This window comes from Opisthocomus hoazin, chromosome 1, assembly GCF_030867145.1.
Source record: "Opisthocomus hoazin isolate bOpiHoa1 chromosome 1, bOpiHoa1.hap1, whole genome shotgun sequence".
Taxonomy (NCBI): Eukaryota; Metazoa; Chordata; class Aves; order Opisthocomiformes; family Opisthocomidae; genus Opisthocomus; species Opisthocomus hoazin.
In genome coordinates this window covers 51,025,239-51,041,524 of record NC_134414.1, presented here as the reverse complement: position 1 = coordinate 51,041,524, position 16,286 = coordinate 51,025,239, and the positions used below count along the sequence as shown (strand labels likewise).

Genomic DNA, 16,286 nt, shown 5'->3' with positions numbered 1-16,286 from the left:
TACTCTGTCCATGCCACTATGAGCATGGGCCTAAGGTGTGTTATGTGTTTTTAACACCAACATGTATTCTTAGTGATCTCCTAATTAAAATAACTTGCTTTAAGACTTGTTTTGAAGGAGAAGAAATGAGGGGAAAAATTATTCCTAAATGTTCTAGCCTGTTATTTTCATAACATGTTATGTCATTTCACAGTGTTTTACTGCGTAAAGAAGCAGTTCATACTTGTCCATGCATTGCTGTAGGAAACCTTTTTTTTGAACAAAGGCTGGAGAAATTGGAATGTTTTCCTTTTGTTTTATTGAGCTTTTTATACGGAACTGCTTTTCTCAGTTCAGCCATACTCATTTCAAAGTAATAGTTGAATCACAAAAGTGGGAGTGTTTAAGATGTTCATCGTGTGAGTCAGTATTACTGCTTGTCTCTCAACGTCAACTCTGTAACAGTGCAAAAGTATTATCTATTCTTTTTCTGCAGAAGTGTATTAGGAAAATAATTTTTTTCCTGTGTTGTCCAAAGATAATATCTTGGAGATCAGTATGCTGTATTAACAGGCATCCTAGTTTCTAAAGTCATTGTGATTCTTTTTACTATATCCTATCTTAAACAGTTTCTGAGGTATTTCTTTGGGATATTAGTTACAGACAGCTCAGAAGCTACTCCTGGCATTGAACTTTGTCATTTAATACGCATGAATCTCAACATACCCTCAAGCTGTGAGGTTTATTGTGAGTGAGCAACTTGGTTAGATTACTTTTTTCATTCCGCGTACTGTAATTCCTTCTCAATTGCCCAAGAGCAGAGAGTTGTCAGTGACTATATTGAAGGAACAATGATATTAATTTCTCAAAAATAGAACTCTTCAGCTGTGTCATTACTTTCTATGCAGTCTTTTTGCATTCTCAGGTCTAAGAATCTTTGAGTTTTGTAGAAAACAAACTGCAGGCACAAGCACGATCTGTTAGAGGAATTTCTGAATGAAGCAGTTCTTCTGGAGTTGCTTGTTTGTTAAAAGAACTTCTGTAAGGATGCACTAATTCCATTGAAAATTCAGTAGCCATCTGTGAGCGTTTTGAACTACTGGTCAGATGTAAAGATCCCCATGTAATAGGCCTGTGTTTACAGTATTACCTGCGAGGCAGAATACGTAACTCCCACAATCATTCTGTTTGATTTAGCTATGTCTTCTCTATTCCAGCCTTCTATATTGCAGGCAAGTCTCATATTCCTCGTGAATGGCCTTACACACCTCCATATTTAATAATTATGTGGGCAGATGACTTTCAGTCTCTTCTCAGATGTTCTTCCCTTTGAAACAATTACTCATTTTAGGAAATAGGCCTATTGTATTTAAGTATAACAATGTTTTGTCAAACTTGTCAATCACTTCTGGGTTATTAAGGTAGGAATGATTGCTGCCCAAGTACTGATTCCAGTATTTTTTTAGGTTTACTACTTCCAAAACAGTGAAATAGAATTGATTTCTTGATACCTGTAGATTATTATTTAGAAATCTGTTCCATCTGTTTTCTGGTAGTTTTGTTTTAAAACCAAAATATCAAGAACATAAGTGCAAAATTTAGTTTTGGAATTCTTAGAGAGTTCTGTTCACCCACTGGTGTTTATCTAATTCCATGAAAAGACAATTTATGATCACCCAAAAATGTTGTAAATTCATTGAGTTGTAAATTTTGTATTAGCTGCTAATTTTTTTACTGTGATTTCTAGAATACTGTCAAAATTGTATGAATTTGCAGAGTAAAGTAATGCTGTGAGGATTTTCTTGGTGATGGTTCAGATCTGAGATGCTCTCAAACTCTTGGTGTCTCCCAGCTTAAGTTACTAAGTATACTTCAGGTTATAACGTGGTGTGATAAACTCTGCTTTCTCACTGTAGGGTTCATGTATTTCTAATGCTCACATGGATTTTTTTGAGAATGGGCATTCAGAAATAAAAATTCTATTTTTAACATGCTAGTTTTCTGAAGGCCTTCATTTGCCTCACAACAAATAAATGTAGTTCTTCAGAAAACCAGTCCCAGTTCCTAAGTGGTGCTTAACATTTTTAAAATTATCATCAGTCTGATCTTGAAAAACAGCATGACAGAATAGTTTTAAAGATATTTGCAAAAATGAGCAAATATTTGCCAAAGCCTTGGCACAGAAATACCCTTGCCAAAGCCTAATTACATGTTGTCTTTCCCTTCTCATCAGTTTTTCTAATCTTTTTCTGCATGTTCTGTTGCATGTGTGTATTATTGTAAATGCTAGGAATTTCTGTTTTTTCTATGGCTGCTCTTCATTTTTTAGCAAGGCAAATAGAAGTCTCTATTTTGAAAATGTTTTAAATAATTGCAGTAAAATATCCACGAGCCTTAAAAACCCTGTTTGTACTTTTCAGTAATTGTATTGCCATGCATGGGGTGAGATTTTTGTGTTTAGCCACAACCACAGTTTTATGTGGCTAAATAAGATTTATGAGCTTTCTCTATTATCATCATTATTTAAATTTTAATTGAGCACCATTTTACTCTGCCTTTCTGGAGAATGACAAATAACAGGTTGTTAGTTTTGACTGTTTTGCCCGCTACAGGTGACCAACTGAGTGCCATACTGAATTCCATTCAGTCACGGCCAAATCTCCCAGCTCCTTCCATCTTTGATCAAGCTGCAAAACCTCCCTCTTCCCTAGTCCACAGTCCATTTGTGTTCGGACAGCCCCTTTCCTTCCAGCAGCCTCAGCCACAGCTTCAGAGTAAGTTTGTCAGCCTTACCTGCCTCATCAGTCCATTTCTGCAGCTTTGACATTGCTGTTCTCAGTTGCTTACCAGCTACTAATCATCCCTCAGTGCACCTTTCTGGTTTGGTTTTGTTACGTTTTTCATGATTCAGAAGCATGTGAGGTAATGCTCCTAAAGAAGTATACTTGTTCAACTTCAGTTTCAATATTGACAGTATTTTGCTTTTGTATGTGTTCTGCAGTGTAGATAAGTTGTGAAAGTGCATTTCCAACATTGTATGCCACTCTGGGTTTATAGTTAAGGTAAATATTTTATGTGCTACAAAATGTTGATAATTCTTTTAACACAAAAAGTAGACTGCAGTGAATTCATAGTTACTACGTTTTCTTGCCTCCTAAGTTCCTATTTTTGTCATCACTTCAAACGTTAGAGAGGTAGCTGGAGAGTGGGGAACAACTTGGTGCTACCCATAAGAAAGGCTTTGGTAGTCTGCTGTGGGATGGTTATAGGATTGGCATGGACATGAAAGTTTGCACCTAGAGGTGAGTAGCAGTTAACCTGATTACTGACGGGAGGACAGGAAACTGTTTAGCTTTCAATCAGTGAAAAATAAAAGGTCAACACTGATGATGGATAGGAGATATTGCAGTAAATTCTTCCTCATATACAGGGCAGGTGTAGCATGGGTCACAGGAATACTAGTGTCCTCCTGCCTCCTGTAAACTGTCCTTTAGAAGTACCTTGGTTCATTCGTGTGGGACCCTGTCAGTTCAGTCCCTATGTCTATGCAGTCCTCAGTTTATTGACGTGACAATGAAGTGCTTCATGTGAGAACTAGATTAAAATCTCTATTTCACTTTTATAAAGGCTATCAGAAATATTCTGACAGTGATCTTCTGCACTTCTGCTGGATTAAAACCAACGTCCTGAAAGTAGAATATTTCAAAACCTACTCGGATACAGCACTGTCCTTGAGAATTTGTCAACTGTATATTCTGGTGAGACCTCACCTGGAGTCCTGACTCCAGCTCCAGAACAAGAAGGACATGGACCTGATAGAGTTGGTCCAGAGGAGGGCCACAAAAATGATCAAAGGGCTGGAGCACCTCTCCTGTGAGGACAGGCTGAGAGAGTTGGGGTTGTTCAGCCTGGAGAAGAGAAGGCTGCAGGGAGATTCTGTAGCAGCCTTTCAGTACTTAGAGGGCGCCTATAGGAAAGATGGGGACAACCTTTTTAGCAAGGCCTGTTGTGACAGAACAAGGAGTAGTGGCTTTAAACTAAGGGAGGGTAGATTTAGATCAGATATAAGGGAGAAATTTTTTACCATGAGGGTGGTGAAACACTGGCACAGGTTGCCCAGAGAGGCAGTGGAGGCCCCATCCCTGGAAACATTCAAGGCCAGGTTGGATGGGGCTCTGAGCGATCTGGTCTAGTTGAAGAAGTCCCTGCTCACTGCAGGGGGGTTGGGCTAGATAACCTCTAAATGTCCCAGCCCAAAGCGTTCTATGATTCTATATTCTTTTCCATCACTTTTAGTTTTCTTCTCTCGTTCAGAGTAGTAAAGTCAGAGTTTCTTATTCAGCTTTGCATCAGAAATAACCCCAGTTGTCTTCTTTCAGACTTCAGATGATTTGCCCTTTAGCATTTGGATCTGTGTTGTATGAAAAGAAAAGCTGCTGACATGTTTTACTGGCTGCCCAACAAGATCTTGTTGAATGGATTTGCCCATCCACCAGATGTAGATCAACTGTATTCAGTAACCTACATCTATGGTTTGTGTTTCAGTAAGGATCCCTGATTCAAAAGGAAGCCTTTTTTGTCACATAGAGGGACCACTGGTAGTCTACCAAATAAAATAATAATGAAAATGGAAAAGTTTTTCAAGTTTGTGTCTGGTTTGGGATCTTAGCTTGGTGTAGGATCTCAACCGAAGTGGTTATTTGCCCTTCCAGCAGGGCAAAAAATCATCAGCCAGAACTGGTTTACTGTTGCACTAACTGTGATTTGATACAAGGACTTTCTTCCAAACAGTTTATTATCTAAGATTTGATGCGAATAATACAAATTATGCATAAAGGAGATAAATATTAACATTTTTGTTTTCACTATCAAAATTTAAGAATTATGTGAAGGAAAATTTCCTGTTCCGACTTCCTTAGTCTTTTGCAGATTTGTTAATCCTCCATTTGCAAGTTCATGCAAATTCCAAGTATTGTCAGGGGGGCCTGTAAGACTATATTCATATACCTGTTCATTTAATAGTCAAGGAGATTATCATATGTATTTGAAAGTTAAATAAGACTCTCTAGACATTTTATTGTAAGCAATTATTCTGTTATTTCTTGAAACTTTAAGTATTAGAAAGTAATGTATTAATTTAAAATATAAGATTAATTAGAATAGCAAGGCCTATATACAGTAAAAATACTTAGAGAAGTTCTGTTTGGGTCGAATTCCACTGCCTGTTTTCTAAGCTGTGTTCAACACTGATGCAAGTGTAGTAGAACTGTGTCCTGGTTTTGGTTAAAACAGAACTGATTCTCTTTTAGTGAATCTTCCTTACAGCTGAGTTCTTCTAAGTAACTGCATTTTTATGAAGCTGGCTGCATATTTTAGACAAGAGTCCGCTCCAAAGCTGGTAACACCTAGGTTTGTAGTTTTACTGAGCTAACGGTAAGAATGGAAGGCAGAAAAAGGTCCCTGTTTATCACTATAGCAGCCAAGGTCACCGACAGACCGCTTAGGTCCCGCAAGTGAGGAGCCGTAAAGGGTCGCACTTGCAGGGAGAGGCAGACAGGACAGGTGACCCCACATCGACCAACGCGCTATTCCATGCCATGTGTGTCATACTCAGTTTAAAGCTGGGGGATCACAAGGGTCTCACTCTCTTTGTCCATGGATGGCTGCTGAAGACAACCCTGCTTGTTGTTCTCCCTGCGATCCTGATCCAGATTCTGGTCTGTGCATTCCTGAGTCCGGTTCCCGTCTGCTGCTGAGGCCAGTCTGGGACTGCCTGGTGCTGCCTGGCAGCTGCTGGGGGGACACCAGCACCCCAGCACCCAACTCCAAAACTGATACTGACTTTCCCATGTATTTTGTTTTATTTCTCTTAATAGTATCAATATTATTAGTGTTATTAGTAAAGCTGTTTTAATACTCAATTTGTACGTCTCTCTCCCTTTTCCTCCTCTTCTCTCCCCTGGTGGGAGGACAGGGGTTAATAGAGAGCGTCAGCCACTCTGCTTATTGCCACCCTGCTCTAAACGGTGACAAACTGTAACAGAAACTCTTGAAGTGTGCAGTTTTCATTCATTATTTTCAAAGCACTTTATACCCTCTTAAACATCTAATTAAAAGTTAAATCTATTAAACAACATATCCCAAGGCTCCATACCAAGTCACTTGGATTTTTGCCCTAGACGTGCTTAGTTTTAGTTTCAAATGATATGCTCTGTCCTTAAGTGCTTCCTGTGGTAAAGTTAGATCTAAAAATCAAAATGAATGTGTATAGTCAATATCTGCTATATTAAAGGGACTAACCGTAGTCTTAATAGTTGAAAGAAGTTGTGCCAGCCTAGATTTCCATGGCTGCAGAGATTACATACTAAATACTGGCTTTGACTGGAAGTCTCTCTAAATAGTTTACTCTACCACTTACATTTTCTGTTCTTCCTCGGGCGTCTCTTCTCCTGGGGAAAAATTTTTTTTGGAGGCATGATTCTGAGGAGTTAGGATGATGCTGAATGTTCTCTAGAATTATTTCCTTAATTTGTTTTTTTATAATAGGAAGAAAAATGTTGATTAGAAACCATACTATGTGCCAGTGACAGGTTGTAGTTTTTCTTTAGAAGAGTTTATAGCTAGCTGTTCTTTCTGAGGAATGGTTTCGGTGCTTGGGGTTTGGTTTGGTTTCCAAATTTATTTAAGGAAGAGGAAAAGGGCTTGTCACAGCCTTTTATCTTCCGATACAGTGTCTGGGATTTTTTTTTTTTTGCAGAAGTATTGCAGTTCTGGACAACCACTTCTTCAGATGCAATGCCTGAAAAAATGAGTAGTGCCTCTGTTACTCTTTTCACATCAGAAATAGGTAAACTAACAAGAGTCCTGTGTGTTTTGTCACAAAATTTCTTGCAGAAGGGATATTATACAAAAGAAGAGGGAAATGTGTTACTCAGTTTTGCATGATTTGCTAGAACTCTGTGAAGGGCTGATTGTTCTGTCCTGCTTAATTCCTGTGCTAATTTTCACACACGGTGACACAAGGGAAAAAAAGCTGAGAGATTGTTTTCTTTTTTATGGGGACAGACAAAATAAAGATGCTGTTGTCATGTATTTTAATTCCTTGTCAGTCTTTTAGGCAGTTAAAAGTCAAAAAAAGCTAAAAGAGATGGCATAACCTACCTGGAGTTCAGGAACAGCTGTATTGACTTGGAATCTTAGCAAGGATTTTTTTTCAAGAAAGAATACATAATTGTGTATGTTGCTTCCTTGATTACTTCCAACAAAACAGTCTGTAATTACTCCAGCCTGAGTATGCTTGCTTCCGAGAAGTTTGTAAGACCATCAGTAACAGATTTGCTCAGGACTGCAGCCTCCCACAGCTGCAAGCTTACCGCTGTTTGCTTGATTAATTTGTCTCTGAATTTTGTGAAAAGCACGGAAGACTGAAATTTCTGCTTGGATTTTGAGTAGAGGTAAAATGTGAAAACCTAGAAGGTCATGGAAGATCTTGTTTCTCAACCAGCGTGTGCTGGGTCATAAAACACCTTAGAACAGGACAAGGCAGGAAGACAGGATCTTGTCGTGCTGTCCAGCATCAGTTATCAAAGTTTCACAGTTGGCTGTTGAACTCTGAACTTGGGGAGGGCAGCGTGAGCCCTTGCAGTCACCGCTGTTAGACCTTTATGCTGTGGTTACTCACATCCAAGTTGCTATTTGCAAATGAAGAATGGATTTATAGACTACTAAAGAGGCTTTGGACCCCCCTTGTTAATGTATCTGTCACGTTCTTCCCCTTCCACTGCAGCCCTGGCAGCCCACTGAGCAGCTGCGCAGCACCGCTGTTGCTTCCTGACTCATCTCGGTCCAGGCAGAAGCTGCAGTGCTGAGCAGTACAGTACATGTTCATAGTGTCCCATCGGGCTGCTGCTTTGCCAATCCATGCTGCGGAGCTGCAGTCCAGCATACGGTCCCACCGTATATGAACAGCCCCTACGCTCTGTTTCAGGAGTTCCTTGATACATCCCTTCAGTATTGTGCTGCCACTTTCTTTTTTGTTTTTGTTACTTTCCTTTCTAGGTGTTAGTTACAGAGCAGTTAGAACCGCTGGCTTTGCCTGCAGTGCTTCTACCCACATTTCTTAAACTCTGGAAGGAGCGCAAAAGACCAGCACACACATGGAGCACATAACCTTTCTCCGTAGCGTCTCAGTGAAGTGAAGGGAGAGAGTATTCTTAACCGAGCACATTGATGGCTTCCATGTTGTGCTGAAATGACTTAATTGTCATGCAAAGCAGCCAGAGAGTGTTGGTTTAACTGTTTTTTTCAGGTGATGCATATTACTGGAGCATCATTCCTGAAAATTTGAGCTGACAAGTGAAATGGTTTCATACCTTAGGCTTTACAGATTTGATAATCAAAGATATGTATGAAGCATACATTTATCCAGGACGATCGAAAACCATCCCTGGGGGACTGGTATGGTGAAGTTTGGAGGAAGAGTACGGATTGTGTCAAGCTTTATTTTAGAAATAAATGTGACTTATCACATCCTCAAAAATTGTAGTTACAAATTATAAAATTATCGAATCATTTTTATCTACCCTTCTAGCACGGGAATGCTGCTTTCAGTTAATGAACTTAAGTGGTCTAAGTGTTGGTGCTCCAAACTCTACCTTTGGGTGAAGAACAATTATAATATTTTTGTAATAATACTGCATTTCAGCTTTTGCTTTCATTCACTCACTCAGTCCCCTATTATAACAGTATCTAATAGTTTTTTCCCTTTTTAATATTCAAATGTTAAGTTGACTTCAGTGTATTCTTACTCATGGAAAATCCTTGTCCAGCTGTCACTATGGCATTTGACACTTTCAGGATGTGAAAAAAGATACAGTGATTGCAGTGCTTGAGGAAATTCAGATAACAGCTGTATTGTAGCTTCCATGTCAGTAACAGCGAGCTAAAGAGGAATGCGTTCTTTTTGAAGAGGCACCCATTGCTTAGGCAAAAGGTCAAAAGCAGGTCAGTGCTTTCCTTCATCATCATGCAGAAAAGCAGTGGCATTGTGGAAGAAACTTATCTCCACTCTCCAGAGACATTTTATCAGTTTTGTTTTAGAGTTTGTTTAAAACAGACTAACGTGGACCAGTTGGTGGTATGTCATGCCTCCTGGATTGGTTTACCAGCGTTTCCTCAGGGGAAGTAGGCATGGCTGTTAGAAGACTGCATCCTGCCGTAGGAATTGAGCTGCCTCTTATGTCTCCATATTGTGCAGCTTTTCAAGCTGGGGCTATTTCCACATTGAAGGAAAGTGTGTGACTAAAGATAAGCTGTCACGTTTGGATGTGACATGAGACAGACCTTGCCTACCTTGTATTTCAAGTCTTTGTAGTCTTTGAGGGTGATTCAAAAAGAAGGAATCCTAATCAAAAAGCTAGTCCCTGTGGTTGACCAGTTATCCTGGTTAGGTGTACATCGTATGCCAAGGCAGCAAGGAGATTATGTGGGAAAACTCATTCTCTTTGACCCACAGTCCCCTTGAAATGATTGAGTAGTAGTACGTTGTTCAACCTAAACTAGATTATAAAATGTGAGTATTCTGAGACCTAGGGTGAAAGAGTGAAGTGTAAATGTGCGTTCATGAGAGTGGATTTAGTAAAGATTTTCATTTAATTATTCATAGAATGGAATGCTAGTGTATCAAATTGACATTTTTAGGATTGCCTCTACAGCTACTTTGTGCTCCTAGTTTGTTTTTCTGTGTTTTACCTGTACAAATTGGTGGAGTGACATTCTGTTACTTAGAAGCTGCATAGTTAGTATCGGATCTCTTCAAATTATTTGCAGGCGTCAAAGTAGGTAATACTGTTTTTAAATCTGTGCTAATACTGGATTGAGAAAACAGAGATTATTTATTTTTTTAAAGAAATTCTTACTTCAAACGTGAACACCTTCTCACTATAGAGTCTATAGAACTATAGCTCATTGCATATAGTGTATTTATGTGTGCACGTTAGTAAATGTAGTACCAGACAAAACAATGTCTTAAGCAGTGCAACAACTGAAAGAACTTACTTTCAATACATTTATTCAATTTGTACAAAAGGATGTCTCTAAAACAGATTATCTTCTAACATAGAAATTCTCTTTAATAAAATACTTTCTTGTAAAGGAAGGAATAGGAATTGGAATTAGAATTAAAGCCAGCATTATAGGAAAGTAGAATTATAGAATTCAAACTAAAAGCCCCTGCAGTTTCATTTGGGGCTCTAACAGATTTTGATATCAGTAAACTCTCTGCTGAAATTATCTTGGATTACATCAGAATTTAAATTTCTTTTTTTCTTAAGGCAAAATTATTTTAAGGGTTGATACAGATTTGTTTTCATGTCTATACTGTTTGATTGAAACTCTCCTACTGCTAGTTATGTCTCCTGATAGTATTGAGAAACTACAGTTCACATTACATACATTAAGTTTTTCGAAACATTACATTATTGAGGTGCATTCAGATTTGAAAACAGATAGTTTTGATGGGTTTAATATATTTTTTTCCTTCATTCTTTCCAGTGATTAGTGAGACTTTCCAGCACAAACACGTAGATGTTCTCTAATTTTCTCAAAAGAATGTGAGAACTGGTCATCTGGTAAGGCCATATTGTGGTTTTAAATAATTAATCTCTGAATTTGCAGATTAAAAATTCACATTTCAAACCAGAGTTAAGTTCAAAACTAGATACTGCTGGGTTTTATAATAAACCATAAATCTCATTGGCTACTACACATACTAGTTTTTAGATACTACAAACTAATACTGAAGTTGCAGAAGATCTTTTATTCTTTTGAAATTTAAGTCAGGGAAAACAGTTTGAAGTAACTGTTTGTCATTGAAAACTAATGTAGGAGTCTAAACAATGAATTAGGAATACTGAACAAAGGAGATGCATATCATTTGAAATGCTTGTTTTTATCTTTACTGCTTTTTCCATTGAATCTGTGCTGCTTCTGTGCAACTGTTTTCCACTGTAGAAACTCCATCCTGCTGCCTTGCTTCTCGTGAGCGTATTTACAAAACTAGTGCTGTAGCTGGGCCTGCCTCTGCTATTTCATCTCTCTCTCACAAGCTGAAGGGTGGGTATGCATGCCAACGTAGCAAGGTTATTCAGCTTTTTACATTCAAAATATTTTGGGTTTTTTTCTCCTTCCATTCATTTTCATTTCATTTACTCAATAATGTTTTGAAAGTAAACATTCATGTTTGGTGTTTATTAGGAACTCGTTTCATATAACCATTCAGTGTTGCCTTCCTGAGTTGCAGCAACTTCATCATATGTGATCTAGCTCTCCCCTTCTGCTTTGTAAGCAGAAAGGTGGGTGTTAATCTAATCTAATAACACCTGTTTTCGAGCAATAGGCAAATGAAATATGGAAGAAGAAAGAAAACGGAGAAAATACATGGGTTGGGGGGTTTTTTGTTTGATAAAGCAGTTTGCCGCATGATTATGCGTTTTTCATTTTGGAGATGATTTTTGTGCCGATAGTCTTGAATGCTAATTAGGATTATCTACCTGTATATGTGCAAATCCAAACCTTTGTTTTTAAAAAAACATAAGATATTTTTTATTGCTGGAAGCTACTGCTAAGCTATGCCTTTCATAATCAGTTTTGTGTTTTCCTGCTTGATATTCACTAGTCATACATATACTTTTGAATTTGATACATTGCTGAATGGCTTGCAGTGTTTTCTGTCCTCAAAAAAGACTATTGTCTTTTCACCATTTTTGCCTTAATGAGGCATTCTGTAAAAGGTTCTATCTAGAGTGTTTTCTCATCTGGCAGACCTTAATTTCATCTTTTTATTTGTTTCTTTCTGGGAGAAGGATGTATAAAGTAATTATAACTTCCATTTCTGAATTAATATATCACAAAGTAGACGTCTCAAAATAGGTCATCAGTAGAACTGGTGAATAACTGAGCTGGCATGAGCAAAATGCTTAGACTGATATTTAAGAAACTTGTTAGTTTTTTGGCAAGAGCAATCATTTTATAAAGCATCATGTAATGTGCTATTTCTTCCCTTCCTCTTCCCCCTACCTCCCCACCCCCGCAAAAAAAAAAAATAGTCCAGAACTCATAAGAAAAAACAATAAAGACAGATTAGACTCTCAATATTGATTACGATGATGTTTGAGATGTTCTCATTATATTCTACTGTTTATATTTGGCATATTATTCCTGAGTATAGACAAAATATTTCTCCTCTGCCTGGAGAACTATGAACTCCTACCATCTCATATGTCCTGGGAAGCCAGGAGAGTACCCTAACCTTCAAGCTTCTTAAATATTCCAGTGTAGGTATTCTTCACTTTTTCCTGTTGCTGTTTATTATAAGCTACTTGAATATGGAGGTAGCAAAATAATAGGAATTGTTTTATAAGCTGGGGAAGACTCCAGGTTGCTAGACTTTGCTCCAAAAAACCCATTTGTTTTTGTACTGTGAGAGGCAAGAGTAGGAAAAACTGAGGTCACTCCACGCTTCTATATATTTTCTAGCATAGGGATAAAATTTCATGATTGAGAACTGGAAGAAGTTGGTTCAGATCCAGTAATGCAGAAGGCAGTAAAAATAGATTTGCCACCTTCTAAGCAAATACTGAAGGTACTGGATAGAAGATGACTGCCGATCCTCTCTCTTCCCATTAAAAATCAAGGTCCAAATTTGCACATATTCAAAGTACTGTGACCTAATTCTACGAGCTTTGCTAGAGAAACTTCTCCATGTTTAATAAAAACTCATTCAAATCAGGACAACTTAACTATACGTTCAAGACTTTGCAGTGTATTGCTTTGTGGAGAGACAGTTACATTTAATTCACAACTGCTGCGTTGCTTGCCAGTAATTTCAATGTAGTTTGTATTAATTTCCAAAATACAATTTTGCAAGAGAGACTGAGTGTGTTCACAGAAATTATTAGAAGCAGTTTGCTTTAATGAGCTACTTATTTGCTTGTTTTGTATGTGTTTGTATTAAGCTATCCATAGTTTTTATAGTTCTGTAGATTAATGTACTTATAAAGTCAGTATACACAGGAACAATAAATTAGTGCATCAAAATAAGAGGACATCATAGACTGGAGTCGGTGGTTTAGCTTAGTGGTTGAAAAAGGTGGGGGTTTTCTTAATAGCTTATGTTCTGGTAGCAGAACATTGGCAGTTTGTGGTCATAAAAAGGTGGATACCTCAGATTATCAATGTGAATCGTTTTAAGCATGTTTGTAAGCCTCTTGCCCGATTTGCCTTACAGCTGTATTTACTTCCTATGTTTCACGACTTTTGAGCATTAAAGAAAATAAATCTGGTAAAATATATGATCTTGCAAGTCTTCTGTTGCAGTCAAGCTGACTGATAATAAATAAACAGTCCCTGATTTCTGTTGCAACTGTGGTAAACTTAGTTAGCACCTGGCCTTTTACCTAAGAATGTAAATCATGCTTCCTTTACTAGTGTTTTCTGGACATAGAGAACTGTGCGCTTTGATACCTCCGTAGTAGTGTTTTCTCTGTAAATATTTCCTAATACTTGTTTGTATGTATCTTTGGGAGTAGAAATGTATTGAAAATATTCTATGGGGAAAAAAATGCCCTTTCTATTTCCTTTCATTTTGATATGAACAGAAGCATGTGTTTCATCTTGTGTTCAGGTTTTCAATCCTTGTTTTGTATTATTAAAGGTATCACTGTCAAAATATAATAATGCAATTATAAATTATACTGAACAGGTGACCGAATGAATTTCACAGGAGCTGCTAGACCAGTTTCTCCAGCAGGAAAATCAGATATGTCATCAAAACACAGAGCTGACAGCAGGTCACCCAAGCTTGATGTGCGAATGAATAGAGCTGCTGCTGACCAGAAGAAACCTAGGAATACAGAAGGCATATCTGCCAGTGAGTCTCTTATGCTGAAATCAGATGCTGCAAAATTGCGGTCAGACTCTCACAGCAGGTCTTTGTCTCCAAATCATAACACTCTGCAAACACTAAAAACCGATGGAAGAACAACTACTGGTCTGAGAGCTGAATCTCCAGGGCCAGGAACCCGGTCGTCTTCTCCAAAGACAAAGACACTTACAGCCGTTAGATCTGGTGCTAGTTCTCCACGATCCTCATCACCCCAGGACAAAACTCTACCTCAGAAAGCTTCATCCCCTGTAAAAACAAAGCTTGATCCTCCTCGAGAACGCTCTAAATCAGATTCTTACACATTAGATCCAGACACTCTTCGCAAAAAGAAGGTACCACTAACAGAACCCTTAAGAGGGAGGTCGACTTCACCCAAACCAAAAATTATTGCAAAAGATGGAAAACCTGTTACAGAAACTGAAAACAGAGCTCCTTCTCCTCATGTTGTACAAGAAAATCTTCACAGTGAGGTAGTTGAAGTATGTACTTCCAGTACTTTAAAGACGAACAGCATTACAGATAGCACCTGCGAAGACAACACAGAATTCAGATGTCTGGACGATGGCTCTAACAAAGTTCATTTCAGCATCGGAAAAGCACCGCTGAAAGATGAGCAAGACATGAGAGCATCTCCAAAAGTGAGCCGCAAATGTGCTGGTAGGCACACAAGACCCAAAAAGGAAAAATCCAGCTTTCTTTTCAAAGGAGATGGTTCCAAGCCCGTAGAGCCTGCCAAGCAAGCAATGTCACCTTCCGTTGCAGAATGTGCTAGAGCTGTATTTGCTGCATTTCTTTGGCATGAAGGAATAGTTCATGATGCCATGGCTTGTTCTTCTTTTTTGAAGTTTAATCCAGAACTGTCCAAAGAGCATGCGCCAATACGGAGCAGTCTTACTCAACAACCTGCAGAGGAAAAAGAAACCAAGTTGAAAAATAGACATTCATTGGAAATATCATCTGCTCTTAACATGTTCAACATCTCCCCTCATGGACCAGATATATCTAAAATGGGCAGCATCAATAAAAACAAAGTCCTCTCAATGTTAAAAGAGCCACCTCTGCATGAGAAGTGTGAGGATGGAAAAACTGAAACTACCTCCTTTGAAACATCCAGTCACCACACGATGAAATCAAAGTCTCCTCTTCCATTAACCCTGCAGCACTTGGTAGCTTTCTGGGAAGATATTTCTTTAGCAACCATTAAAGCAGCTTCCCAAAACATGATTTTTCCAAGTCCTGGTTCTTGTGCAGTGTTAAAGAAGAAGGAAAGTGACAAAGATAACAAGAAAACCAAGAAAGAGAAAAAGAAAAAAGAGAAGGTTGAGACTAGGCCAAGGGGAAATCTTTTTGGTGAGATGGCCCAGCTTGCAGTGGGAGGACCTGAAAAAGACACCATCTGTGAGTTGTGTGGAGAATCCCATCCCTATCCAGTGACTTATCACATGAGACAAGCTCATCCAGGTAAGATTACATATTATTTAATATGTCCATCTGTAAAATATATTGCACACACACGTTTCGGTATTAGGTACTTTTATGAAAATGTCAGGCTGTCTTGTCTAACATTTTAACATAGTTCACTATTATAAGCTAAATTAAAACTTACAGACACTTACTTACCAATTATTTACATGTTTGTGTATGTAATTTTAAGTAGTTATGGATCTAAGCTTTCAAAGATGCTGAAGAAAGTTGTCTGAAACAAGGCCAGAATAATGAGCTGACTTTACAGTAGGTCTTAGAAACATGCCATTTGTTACACTTTAAGACTTGAAACTGTGCTGAGAAAATCGGCAATAAAATTAAAAAATGAGATTGGTTAATTAAGAGTTTTTATGTTGCCAAAAGTTTTCTATTTATGTACTGCTGTGAAGAGTAGAAAACCTATTTGTCTGCTGGATCAGCACAGGGTATCAGTGACTTAATGTTTTTGGTTTAAAATGTATCTTTAAAAAAAAAAAAAATCTAGTTCGGGTCTCTAGACAAGTTGTATTACAAAATGTAACCCAAGTCTGCTATTTTGCCTCTTTATGTGGGTCCCTGAATTTTTTTCAGGAGTTTGTGAAATTTTAGGAAAGTGAGGTAAATCAGTGCTAGCTAGACATTATCTTCGCTAGTCAACTGAGTTCAAAAGGTATGTGAAGTTGTGTTTTCTTCAGAAAAGGAATCACTAATAGAGGGGATTAGCTCAGTATAGCTACTAATAAGTTGCTTTGTTAAAGACAAAATGATTTCTGTGTTTTCTAGCTTGTAAACATAACTAATTTTGCCAGTTAGTTCAGGCTGATGTTGTGTGCACTCATTTTAGCACTGTATGCAAAGTTAAAGCAAAATAAAGGAGCCTTATTATTCAGCAATTATCAAT

General features: G+C 38.0%; 1 protein-coding gene across 16 annotated transcripts in view; it reads left to right on the top strand.

The window, feature by feature from the left end:
* The window catches only part of MYCBP2 (MYC binding protein 2), a 204,760-nt gene that overhangs the window by 155,431 nt on the left and 33,043 nt on the right, over positions 1 to 16,286 (top strand). For 11 of the 16 annotated variants that reach the window (XM_075423340.1, XM_075423295.1, XM_075423403.1 and 8 more), the window contains 2 exons: positions 2,568 to 2,753; positions 13,739 to 15,382. In XM_075423340.1, coding sequence (XP_075279455.1) covers positions 2,568 to 2,753; positions 13,739 to 15,382 — 1,830 coding nt within the window. The remainder of the gene's footprint in view (positions 1 to 2,567; positions 2,754 to 13,738; positions 15,383 to 16,286) is intronic. The other 5 variants (XM_075423419.1, XM_075423326.1, XM_075423315.1 and 2 more) reach the window with 2 other exon arrangements.